At 39.9% G+C, this 13,286-nt stretch overlaps 1 protein-coding gene across 3 annotated transcripts; it reads right to left on the minus strand.

Moving 5' to 3' along the window:
• Positions 1–286: 286 nt before the first annotated feature.
• LOC127626277 (uncharacterized) lies at positions 287–11,911 on the minus strand. Of its 3 annotated transcripts, XM_052101953.1 has the most exons (10): positions 11,733–11,911; positions 10,254–10,363; positions 6,816–6,956; positions 6,441–6,583; positions 5,626–5,710; positions 5,181–5,349; positions 4,154–4,344; positions 3,907–4,051; positions 1,958–2,085; positions 287–1,016 (listed from the first exon to the last, which is right to left on the minus strand). In XM_052101953.1, exons 1-10 carry the CDS (start codon positions 11,797–11,799, stop codon positions 708–710), a joined length of 1,488 nt encoding a protein of 495 aa, XP_051957913.1. In that variant the 5' UTR covers positions 11,800–11,911; the 3' UTR covers positions 287–707. The 3 variants fall into 3 exon arrangements, with proteins under 3 accessions (XP_051957913.1, XP_051957914.1, XP_051957915.1); XM_052101954.1 differs by lacking the exons at positions 10,254–10,363; positions 11,733–11,911 and adding an exon at positions 7,491–7,745 and having other exon boundaries at positions 290–1,016; XM_052101955.1 differs by lacking the exons at positions 10,254–10,363; positions 11,733–11,911 and adding an exon at positions 7,040–7,113 and having other exon boundaries at positions 290–1,016.
• Between the last annotated feature and the right edge of the window lie 1,375 nt (positions 11,912–13,286).

Raw genomic sequence — 13,286 nt, forward strand, 5'->3', positions numbered from 1 at the left:
ATTTCTGGGTCGAAAGAACAACCCAAATATCTGGGTTTAAATAACCCAGAAATTAGTTGGTCCCTTTTTAACCCAGGAGTTGGGTCAAAAATAACCTAACTTGGGTTACTATGCAAAGATGCCTTATTTCAGCAAATAAAACTTTGTTTTACATTATATTACACACTTCAAGCACTTTTACATTTTATTGCATTAAATTAAATTGTTTATATTTAAAAAAAAACACACACACACTTGGACATACTTTATTTTCCTATTTATTTTAGGTCAGACTGTAATAATGATAAGAAAAAATAGAAAAATAAACAACTCTGAAACATTCAACAAAATAACCGGATTAAACTAAGTTCAATCCAGTTTAAAGCCTTTAGAAGGCTTTAAGTCTTTAAACATCGGTTGTGTCATTTAATGCAGTTTACAACAATTAAACAGTCCATGCAAAAGCCTTAAGAAGGCTTTAAGTCTTTAAACATTAGTTGTCATTTAATGCAGAAAAATAGAAAAATAAACAACTCTGAAACATTCAACAAAATAACCGGATTAAACTTTAAGTTCAATCCAGTTTAAAGCCTTTAGAAGGCTTTAAGTCTTTAAACATTAGTTGTAAACTGCATTAAATGACAACAATTAAACAGTCCATGCAAAAGCCTTAAGAAGGCTTTAAGTCTTTACACATTGGATGTGTCACTTCATGCAGTTTAAAACAATTAAACAGTCCTGCAATTAAGCAAGGAAGTCTTAAGGAATTTGACGGGTTTTGATTCAGATCCCTCAATCTGATACACAACTTGCTGCAGAAATTCCCATGCGGGAGCACACTGCTTAGGGTAGTTGATATCAAGAACATAAAATGCCTTGAAGCACACGTCAACTGCTCCAAGCAGTGTGCTCTGAGGGAGTGCTTGACCAGCTAATATCACAAATGCCTGAGATGCACATTGCTGGGGATCTCCCAGCGCCAGAACAGAGGGGAATGGCTGTGATTGCTGGAGGTATTCCACCATATTTGTTCCAACCTAAAACAGACAGAGACAGAAATATAGATAAAAGAAAGTGAATATTGTGTAGAAGGTGAATTGTAAGCAGACTACCAGTTTGTGTTATAATGCTAAAACTAACTGTACAAGGAAGTCAAATGAGCTGTGGTTCTTAATTGGTGTGTTCATTTTGAGTGGGTCATGAATGTGTACAAGAAAATGTGGGTTGAGAACCACTGAGTAATAAAACGTAATCTCTTTTACCACTTTCTAGTCAGATTTCTACCTTGGATTAGCCTGGCTAACGTCAGACCTTGTCTCAATGAGACATGGTCTGGAAACCACATGGTCATTTTCTTGTATTTGAGGCGTGGTTTACGAATGCCCAGAGCCGTTTATTGGGCGCTACGAATGTCTATCAAATGCGCCTGTACGTGGCTCATAGCCAATCGTTTCAATTATACCAGATGATGTATGTAGAGCGACAGAAATTCGACGAGGAAGAAGATGATGGGTCAGAGATTTATGTGTACACGATGGCGTTCAGCGACTATTGCCGTTTGTGCAAGACAAACATGAGGGTAGAAGGTATATATGGACACTCTACAGACATAAACAAACTGCTTCGGTGTGTCGCATAGACATCGTCGTCGTCTTGCTGCTCCCTCCCCGTTCTGTGATTGGTTCCTTTTTGAGGGGAAAATCTGGTCCATGGTATCCAGGCTGCCTAGCAGCGTGAATAAAATTGGGCTGCGCGCAAGTCAGCATGGGGAAACCCAGGCTAACCTTGGATGGCATTGCCCAAAACTGAAATACAACTGTGAAGAACCTTGAAGTTGTTTTTTTTAAATCAGGATTCACCCTTTAGCTTTCACATGAAACATGTCACTTGGATTGCCTTCTTTCACCTGTACCGTATAGTTAGAATTAAGAATATTGTCTCTCAGAGTGGTGCTGAGAAACTGATCCATTGTACTTACAGGCATTTGGTGTATGAACGCTGTCCGTGACTCTTCAGTGGAGTGCCGGATACTCTTCTTCCCAACTCTGTAGACGGCCTGTGGTACCATGGTGGGTAGCAGTGTAAGGGCTAGTTCCCCTTTGGCATCTGTAGGTTAAAGCAACACTAAGTAGGATTTTTTACCTTCAAATAATGTTTATAAAATCGTTTCAGTGGTTCATCAAGTCGTAACAGGGTGAAAGGCACTTCTGGATTTCGCCTTGGGGTCCTTTAACTGCTATATCCACACTATGCAAGTTTGCCAGATCGGGTCGCGTTTCTATAGTTCTAATGAGACAATTCCGCTTCCAACCTGTAGGGCGACCGCAGAGGAAAAAGCTCCTTAGGGTTACTTTAACAATATTCTAGGTATCAGTATGTGTGTGGAAAATAAAATGACTGTATAGAAATATGTAAATGAACAGATATTTGTGTCTCAACATACAGACAAATGTGACTAGGGCCGCAACGACGCGTCGACGTCATCGATTACGTCGACTATGAAAATACTTCGACACGAATGAAATGCGTCGACGCGTCACATTCATTATTTACGTTTAAATATCGAGTAATGGCGGCTTCTGCTCCAGCTCATGGTGAAAATGACAATCTGGCTTTATCACATAAAGCCAGACCACGATCATCCAAAGTATGGGAATACTTTAAACTACAGCCGAACAGAAAGGTGCTTTGTTCACTATGCAAAGCGGAAATGTCATACCATGGCAGCACAACTGCTATGAACAAGCATCTTAAAAGGAAACATCCTGTGACTCTGCGAACTCAAAACGACGAGCCAGCTGGGTAAGTAGTAGGCTTTATTACAGTGAGTTTTTGGAGTTGTTGTTGCGGTCATACCTTCTTTTTTCAGCTATTACAGCTTGTGTGCTAGTTAATAGTGTTAATTGCTAACGGTGCAGATGTAATTTATTGGCCCATTCGGCGACAATAAAATGGACTTTCATTTATAACTTCAACTTAAATCTGTCAACGAAGCCTTCAGTGCATTTAAATTGCCCGTTTTTAAAAGTTGTGTATGCACATGTAGACTAGAGACATGCACTCCCGCGGGACCCAACACAACAGAGTGCGGCGCGGGATCTGATGGCCGAGTGCGGGCGCGGGCGGTAATGCACTCGTGCGTGTGCTGGTTGCGGGAGAATAAAACGATTCGCGGGACTCCCGCAAAATAGAAATCTATAAATTGAACATCTCAAAACAAATAAATTGTCATTCATCTGTTGCACAAAAGCAGCAAGAACAACTAAAACAAAATAGATAGACCCTGGCCTGTAAATCGTTTCTATGTATAACATGTTTGCAGCGTTTAATAATGTAGCCAATCACAGACATATGTGTTTATTTCTTGAACGCAATGGCCAATCAGAAGCATTTAAGATGGAATCTCCTCACCGCTCAAAATGGACTTTTTGTTCAGTGCTGAATTCTGCATACTGGCAAATCGATATAATGAAAGATTCATTGTGCAGTCAGTTTCATTGATAATAACAGAGATGTCCGCTTTTTAGAAATTATTAAGGGAGAAATCCGTCCCGCGCATGTCTCTAATGTAGAGTTTAAAAACAAACAATAACGTTATATTTACATATTAACAGTAGCCTAGGCTGTAATCTAGTGTATTTATTTATTTATTTTTATTTGAATAGGGACAGATACAAAAAAAAAAAATCAGAAAATGAATTAATAAAAGTTTGAAATATTAATGTAGAAGTTGTACTTATTAAAAGTACAAAAATATGCATTAGATTAATCAGAAAAATAATCGTTAGATTAGTCGACTAATCGAAGAAATAATCGATAGATTAATCAACAACAAAAATAATCGTTAGATGCAGCCCTAAATGTGACCAAAAGGAAAGGAATCCCAGGAGCCTTGCCATAGAACACAAAAGGTCCGTTTTAACTTACCCAGTGTCATGTCCTCAACAGTAACTGAAGGGAGTTTATTTTCCTGTTTGGCCAAGTACAGGACCTTTTCGGCATATTCAGGGAGCCAGGTCTCAAATAATTTAGGTGCAGCCTCACCATGCAGCACCAGGAAGTCCTGCAAAATCTAAAAATAAACACAGGAAACAAAGGAAAAAATTTGATATCCGCTCCTTTGATACAAAATGTAAATAAGGTATTGCTGATATATGTTCCAGTGGAACCATACCATGCCCGGACTGGTGAGATGAGGGTACTCTGTGAGGATTTCCAGTATGTCCTTGGAGCTATTACCCCGGATCCAGTTGGCTCTGGATAACACTGTGTCCTTCATGTAGGACTGCACTTGAGTGAAAGGCTCTGAATTGTGTTTCAGCCATTCCTTCTGTTGGAAGGCTCTTTCTTCTGGAACGGTTGATTCTTCAGAGAAACAAAAGAGATTACAAATAAGTTTATGAGTTTTATTCCTGTAAAACTGCATTCAGATAGGGACAGGGAAGCCGTTTTTTTCAATTAATTTCAATGAGGGTCGTGCATTTCCACGCCTGCAGCCGCAGGGGTTGCCGCAAAAAAATGCCACTGGCATCCGACAAGAGACATTGAGCCAGATTCAACTTTTGGGAAACCGGAGCCCCACGTCATGCTCCAGCTGCCTTTCAGACACTCAGATCGATCAAACCTCCACAGACAGCCTGAAATGTCTCTGATACAGAGAATATCCAGGTTGATTCACGGACTAAACTTTGATAATCTACCTGTGTGTGTTCTGACTTTGTTTATTTCATGTACTAGCTTTCTAAATCTGAGTCTGACTCGCAATTTACTCCGCAAAATAATGACACAAAGAAGTTTAATTTGATTTGTGTCCAATGATTAGAGAGATAGAGACATAACAGTGAGCAAGCTCCGGCAACCCACCTACACCCCCCACCCACCGAACTCCTCTACCACGGTTACCGGCTTCTCTGTCCCTGTCTGAATGCGCGCTTATGAAAGTTTTCACTGTTAAACTGATACATGGTATTGGCACAAGTTCAATACTGACAAATTTGAAAACGTTTTCAATACGCATAAGGGGAAGTGTCAAAAATGCAAAGTGCCTGTTGTTGTGGCGTCAGCTATTTTCACTTTTTCTGCCAAATTCAAGAAACAAACAACAGAGACAAACATGCAAATCTAATCCTTCCACTCCTTCAACGCCATACATTTTCTGTCATTGATAATGTAAATAAAAGACTTTTGTGAGCCTGTGTCACCTGGTATGTATGCCCTTCGTGACTGGCTGGCTTCAGGCATTTGTTGGGTGGACCCACGGTTTGACCTCTTTCTGACATTCCTTAGTCTTTCTTCTAAGAAGCCCGTGGCTGGGTAGTGTATCACTCCTCCATCCTTGATTAGCTTCCTGGCTTTTGTGTACCATATGTCCTGGGGAAAAAAGAATTTTCATTATCCAAGAAGGACCTTTTAATCTTTTACAAAGTTTTGCAATAGAGATAACACACCAATTAAGAGAAACAAGTGTTAAAACGAAAATGAAAGAAAATTATACACATTCAAATGTATTGTCTTGCATGACCCCTTCATCTCATTAGACACCATTGCTTATTAAGTACATTCACATCTTTGTAAGAAAAAGAAAAAGAAACGTTTTTAAGTTTTTAATCAGCATCAATTTCCATGAACCAAGATAATAAAACTCACATAGCCACTGTCTGAATTATCATTCAGGGCCGGGAATGTCTGCACCAATGATAGCGCCAGGGCCTGTTTTATGCTTGTGGATGGCCTGTAAATATATATAAAAAAAACACTTTCAGTAAATAAACAAGTGACACACAAATGTACAGCCTATACATTTACATTTCCAGATATTTAAATATATCCAGAAGTAAGATAATCTGAAAATATCAGAGACATTGAATTTCAAATACTCAACCTAATACTTTTGCAATCATCGACAGAGAACCTGAAAACAAAACCTATGTTTAAGTCTGTTGCCTAGCTTTAAAGGAGACCTATTGTGCTTTTCCAGTTTTTCAGACTTATAAATATGTTTAAAATGTTGGATCCTTATTCTGGAGGACCTGCTAAGACTCAGTTTCAGGCTGTGTGTTTTGTTGTCTGGGTCAGTTTTCCGGTTTCAAGACGTACTGTTGTATGGATGAAGTCGACATTTTTAATAGTAAACAAGCCAATTTCTGTACTTTTCATTTACTGGGTTTGACAACTTCCTTGAATGTGAGCAGAAGCGTCTCTCCCACCTCCCCCTGGGCTGCAGCATGCAGCGGAAGCAGCAGCCTAAGGGGAGGGGCGAAGCACTAGATCTGAGAGCAAAGCAGGAAAAAACCAGAATGGAAGAATACATAGCCAGCTTGTATGCAATAGTAACATAGTTTTTTGTTGATCTAAACTTTCATATGTGCTCCACTGAGGTCCAATACCATACTAAAAGCCACTGAAATGAGCATAGTAGGGCCTCTTTAAGTTATATCAAATGTATCCTATATTTAACATACCTCTGTCCAAACCTCTCAATCAAAAAAGACACCAGAATTTGTGTCAGAGTGATCCTTTGTTTTCTATTGATGACTCCAGTGTCTTGAAGATTATTTATTATTTCTCTGCCACTGGACACTGCAGAAAGAACCTGTCGGATATCCTAAAATAAATGACAAGAATAGTTGTTGAGGTGAATCATTGCAATTTACCAATTTAACCCTGGGATACCAATTTTGGACATAAATGTGAATATTTGATATCCTGACCTGAAGTTTCATAGTCAAATATTAGTAAAAGGAAAAGGTGAACAAGTACTAAAAAATATTTTCCTTTACCCAGAACAATAGCTATTGTGAGAGCCAAAGTTTAAACAGAGAAAAAAAAACACTTACAAGTGGTGGAACTGCTTCTAACACCAACATCTGATTTGCCGATTCTTCCAGGGGGCATATGAGGTCAGCATCATGGCTTCTGGATTCATTAGAAGTCGAAGGTTGAGGTGACGCAGCAGCTGCCGGAGCATTAGAACCCTTCTGCAGAAAATAAAATATAAGTCATATTTTAAGATCCAATGGGTTTGGCTACCTGTGTACAGGCACAAATAAAAAAATATTACTTTGTCAGCAGTACACTCTTGTCTTAAAGGCGCTATCAGCTATCCCGGTTGGTGTAACCTCTTGTTAATGTTTGAATTATTATCAAACAAAATGGAGGCTAGCTAGACCCTCCCTCCTCCTCATCCACGCAATAACCCCCCAAACCCCACCCCACATCATTCTTGTCGGTTATGGCTGTTTCGTGATACGGGATGCTCTGTTTGTTGCTCAGTTTGTTTTTGCTGCGTTTGTGGCTGTCTGCAGAGACCGCATTTCTGTACAGTGTTGTTCAGGGGACAGGCAGCTAGCGGATAGTGAGATGTTTGCGGTATGTGAAAAAAAAAAGTGTGACATCACTGATAGCACCTTTAAGTGACCAGTGCATCATAGATCAAGGTGAGTGTCATAGGGTTGTGTATAGTGTTTAGTTAAAAAAATATATATATATAATAAAAAAATTAAAAAACTCACTTTTACTTAGTCCAATTTATCCAATCTCAGTAGTTCAAGTAGTGTCCCCTCCAAGTTGTTTAAATATTTGTCATTCATTGAGTGATTGGGGTGATACTGATCATCTTCCAATGAGGCAGAATTACTTAAGACTAACTTAATTTGGTTGGTGTGTTCTCACGTCAACAAAGCCGTGTCAACAGTGGCAGTGGCTGTTCACATGCTTAACTGCAGTCTAAAAAAGTCTGTAGCGCAGAGAGATGTAAGAAGTGTCATCATGTTCTCTGTATGACTTGACTGCATGTAATGGATGATGATCAAGTAGCTCTTCCACATCAATAGCTAAAAATCCTTAGTGGGGATCACACTGTACGCAAAAAGATGTTTTTCAAACCCCAGTGTTTCCCACTTCTGCACAACAAGCTTTATTCTCAAGTTGCCCATTTGCTCAAGAACCAAAATGGTTTTTATAAGCCCAAACTGAGGGTCCCCATCTTTGTCATAGGACATAAACACTATCATGCCTGATCTATAAGTGGTACCCTTGACCGTGACCCTGGCCGGTACGTACAGCTCTGTGAAAAGTGGGAGCCCTATCAGACCACTTTGGATCTCTTTATAGCCTTCGAGGTTGGCTAAAAATGTTGTGGATCCAGGTCCAATTTCTGTGTTGTGACTTAACAAAGACCCACTCATGAAACTGTAGCACTGCATAATCTGGTGTCTGTATGCCATTGTTTTACAGATGTTTCGGAAGTTGCAGGTGACATGACTGACACGTTTGAAGAACCCATGTTTGCCTTCAAAACGCATTGACCAAAGGTGTATCAAGGGTCCGAGTTTTTTAAACACCTTTGGATAATGGAGCATGAAATGATGTTTTGGACGCAGATGTAAATGAGGATAGAGCTCCAAGAAAAGAGAGTGGTGGTCTTCAATGATTTTGCTCAGGTAGCGTGTTGCTGCAAGAGTAACAGATGGTGAGAAGATGATCTCCATGGACATGAGTAAAAGTAGGAGAAGCTCCCATTCCTTGGAATCAGTGGGGATCAGGTCACCTATCATTAAAGGCAGTAAACGAAGTAGGCACCACATCTGAGCTGCAGACTGTCGCAGAGGGCTGTCAATATTCTTGAGATCACTCTTGCTTATTATCGATGGCTTGTTTCCCACATCAGAAAAGCCATAATCAAAGCTTGTAATGCGGTAGTTAATCTTATCTAGTGACATGTGCTTTTGCTCAATTAATGATTTTAATACAAGCTTGACTTCGTATGCCCCTACACCTTCCAGAATGTCATGCATTACATCCACAGCTACATTGTCTGTCACGTGGTAGAAAGACAGGCTGTTTAGGGCACTGTCCCTTTTAAGGCCCGTCTTAGAGGGGTTGTCTGTCTCCAAATCTGCCCTGTGAGTATTGGGATCACGCAAAGGGCAAGATCTTCCTGTGTCTGTACTCTCAAGACATCTCTGTGTACTCTACACAGCCGACACACATGGTTTCCACTGAAACTCTCAGTATACCCAAGAATAGCATTTAAACCCAAATTGTCCCCGACTACCTGGACAACTGTGAATTTCACTACTCCTTGAAAGTCACAGGTGTTAACAGTGATACCATCCTTCTCGAGACACTTTAATTCATCCACGATTGGAGCAACACTGCATCAATGCCGTAAGTCTTTGCATCGTCCGATTTATAAACTGCTAGCAGGAAGTGTGACTGTAAATTGGACAGGAGATCTGGTGGCAAACTCTTCAGGATGAAATATATAAATCCTAACTTGTGAACTACAGTCTTGGACCCAAGAGGATTAACGGTTTCACAATCATCATTGTACAACAACAATGGCACAGACACCTCTTTCGAAAAGAGTGGATGTGATTTACAAAATTCACCGTCAAACACATCATGTAGAAAATCCCTCTTTTTCCTTTGCCATTCCATCATTGCGTGTAAAATGCCAGGAAGTTCCAGTATCTTGACTAGAAGAGGCTTGAGCGGAATACGCTGATAGGTATCAGGCACAGCAACTTGTCGGACACTGCCAGTGACTGAATCCCTCTGCTGAACATAAGAGACGCTTGGTAAAACTTCCTCAACTGGCTGAATGAAGTTTCCAGAGTTTGTGAAATACTTTATCTGTTTGTAGTCTGTCTCCAGTCCTTTGAAAGGCTCGGCTGCGTCTGAAAACTCCTGTCGGAGCTCTTCTACCTGTGGGCTCTGATCATGACCTAACTGACTAAACAGTGACATTGTCTTGGTTTTTAGTCTGTTCACAATGTCACCAATTAAACTTGAGGTGTGTTTAACCACATAGTTTATGTTAGTAAATGTCTGGGAAGACCTGGATCTTAGATGAGCTAGAAAAAGGGCTACTCTGTCTGTAATTCCCTCTTGCTCCAATTCATCCCAAGCATCGTCTAACTGCTCTGCTTGTACACCTTCAACTTGATCTTGATTATCATCTTCATCAACATTAAAAACATTAGCAGACTGATGCAATACATTGGCAGGCTGGGCCAGGGCCAGGTTCTCTTCGTGTTCCCTATGTAGGTGCCTTCGATAAGAACGAATGAAGGAAAATGTTCTGTTACAACTGCTTTCACAACACTGAAAATATGTTGTTGAACTATTTACATTGTGAACTGTGCGTAAATGTGATAAGAAAGTCTTGATATCACCAGGGATTAGCCTTTTGCACTTAAAGCATGTATACGCCATCGGCCTGTTGATCAGCGGTGATGAAAGCCCTTAGCGCTCTAGTGGAGGTAACTTACAAATTCTCTGAAGAGACTCAGGAATTTAAGCCTGGGGCCAACTTTGCGGACAAGATTTTTTATAGTGTCTTCATCTAAAAGAAGAAATGCTTCCTCATCTATGTCTTCATCTGAAAGACAGAAAACAAGACAACATGAGTATTTAATGGCCAAGTCAAGACAATTGTGAACCACTCACCAGATAATCTTTGATTATCAAGCTAACAAATAATCACTTTTAAAGTGTTAGTTCACCCAAAAATGAAATTAATGTCATTAATGACTCACCCTCATGTCGTTCCAAGCACGTAAGACCTCCTTTCATCTTCGGAACATAGTTTAAGATACTTTAGATTTAGTTAGAGAGCTTTCTGGTCTGTCATATTGTTGTCAATCTGCATTCACGACTCCGCAGTGACGCTGGTGACGTAAGATGCTACGTAAGACGCCGCATCAGATATCACGTCATCAGCGTCTTACGTTAGCAGCGTCTTACGTCACCAGCGTCACTGCGGAGTCGTGAATGCAGATTGACAACAATATGACATACAATGCTCAATAACGTCATAGTTTTTCTTATTTTTGGATCAAAATGTATTTTCGATGCTTCAAAACATTCTAACTAACCCACTGGTGTCACATGGACTACTTTGATGATGTCTTTATTACCTTTTTGGACAAGGGACAGTATACTGTACATATGGAGGACCAGAAAGCTCTCGGACTAAATCTAAAGTATCTTAAACTTTGTTCCGATGATGAAAGGAGGTCTTACGGGCTTGGAACGAGATGAGGGTGAGTCTCATCTCGCCATTTTTGGGTGAACTAACCCTTTAAAGGTGCCATGTGTAAGAAATGAGGTAAAAATATCCAAAAAATGAGCTACACGCATCAAAAGAATGAGAAGAAATAAGGGCGATGATGTCATTAAAAAAATGACAAGTTATAGTGCTGCAGAGATATCAACCTGAATTAGCATGCTAAATTACTAGCCACGGCCCGACAGGTGTCATAATACCAGTTTCGGCCATGGGAGGGGTACACCTACACTGAGAGTTTTCAGGCATGATCAGACATCAGTATCATGCAGTAATTTGAAGTAAGTAGTTACCGTAGCTTAAGTTACCTATGAACATATAGGTCTGGCATTGATACTAGGTAGGGAATTAGTGCTTGTATGATACTGTGTTATGTGTATGCGGATACAGTATGAACGAGATAGTTGTAAATATCCGGATAAGTTACGGATGGCAATAAGGACGGATCTTTACTTAAGGCTATTGGGTCTATTTGATATGGGTCCACACCAATCAAGCTTATCTTCTCTTGATACCGACGAGATGAAGCCATTAGGCTACAGCTCCCCTCAACTCAAATCTGCGTGCGGCTAGGGGCAGGACAGATGTCATGTCAACAATATGGCCGTGGTTAGCTACTTCCGGTGTTTGCGAATAAGGCCTATAGAGAGATGATATAAGGGCAGTAAGAGTAAATGCTCACCTCTAAAATTCTCAATCAGCTCAGACAGCCGCCACTCAGTTAACTTGTCAGTGACAAAGCTGTCCATTTAAAATGACCTGGAGAAAACATATCAATATAGAGGTTAGCAACAATTCGAAGACTTGACCTGCTTCTTTAACCTGTTAGGCTGCAACCCCACTTTTTAAAAAATCCACAGAAATGGCATATACCCAAACTGAAACAGAAGCAGTTCATGAACCCTTTGTACTAAAAGCATAAAATATTCTTTTCTTTTGTCTGCTGCATTATTATTACTAATTAGCCTACACCTTCTAAAAGCCCTGAGGGACGTTGAGCTAAAAGCCCTGAGGGACGTTGTTTTGTCAAGCGCTGTCATGACGACAGCAACCGGATTTTTTCCTGAATGAGAGCGGCTGACGCTCATAACTCTTTCTAAACGGTATCGACTCATTTTTTCATTTCATAACACCTGACACAAATTAAGACATGACTGTCAATAAGTTTCTCAGAATACAATAATGGTCATAGTCAAATACTGAAACTTGAGTCGTATATATATTTTAATGATGGTTAGTTTGTCACGGTAATAACATTAAATCTGATCTGATAGTAACTTTGAACTATTTAAACAAAAACACGCGCTGGGCCACTTGCAAAGGTTAACAGGTTTTAACTCTCACTAACTTACTTCAGCCAGTTACGTTAGAGCTATGTATAACGTTAAGTTAATAGTGCTAAGCACGGCACGGCGCAGCTGGTAAGTTAACGTTAGCTGCTAAACATAACTCAACGATTGAGTTATGTCGCCACAAGCTGCACTGTACTTACCATATTAGTAACGTTGTATTATAACAATGAGATAAGTAACGTTAACTTACGTTGCAGCACATGTTATGAAAACTAGAATTTAAAGGCCGTGTAAAGTGAATGCTGTCATTTTCTTCTAAACACGTTAAATGGGTCATAAATGTATTTCTCAGAAATGTGAAAAAAGCATTTCGACCATTTTGACACATAAAGTTGTCAAAAAAAGTTATTTTGACTTTACACAGACTTTAAACTAGTTAACGTTAGATGTTTTCGCGATAGCCGAGTCTAACAGTTACATGCCAACCACAAAATTAACGTTGCCACATAATGCTAGTCTCAACGTACAGTAGCAACTAAGCCATGGTAAATGGTGCTAAACTAACTTAGCAACGGGATATGGACACAGAAAAGTTAACATTACATCAACACTGAAAATACTTGCTTACCTTTAATGCACGACGAAGTCGAAGTTTCACCGAATAAGATCGAGCGCGAAGTGGATCGAGCGCGAAGTGGATCGAGCGCGAAGTGACGGTTATTTCAAACGGCTGTTGAGAAAATTCCAGAACAACTGGGGGAGGGGTGACCCAGAACATGGGTTTCTCTTTGAAAAATAACCCAGAAACCCAAACAACTCAGGAATTGGGTCAAAATATTAACCCTATAACCCAGAAAATTGTTACTCTCTGAAAAAATAACCCATAATTTTAACCCAACACAAATAACCCAGAAAATGGGTTGAAGAAATAACCCAGGAGTTTT

Source organism: Xyrauchen texanus, chromosome 32 (genome assembly GCF_025860055.1).
Source record: "Xyrauchen texanus isolate HMW12.3.18 chromosome 32, RBS_HiC_50CHRs, whole genome shotgun sequence".
Taxonomy (NCBI): Eukaryota; Metazoa; Chordata; class Actinopteri; order Cypriniformes; family Catostomidae; genus Xyrauchen; species Xyrauchen texanus.

Bases quoted from the DNA above. Each gene is read 5' to 3' on its own strand.
- LOC127626277 (XM_052101953.1), bottom strand. From the start codon at position 11,799: ATGGACAGCTTTGTCACTGACAAGTTAACTGAGTGGCGGCTGTCTGAG. The intron at 10,364-11,732 runs GTGAGCATTTAC...TCTGTCTTTCAG, and splicing joins GCTGATTGAGAATTTTAGAG to ATGAAGACATAGATGAGGAA. The intron at 2,086-3,906 runs GTAAGTTAAAAC...TTTAACCTACAG, and splicing joins TGTTGAGGACATGACACTGG to ATGCCAAAGGGGAACTAGCC.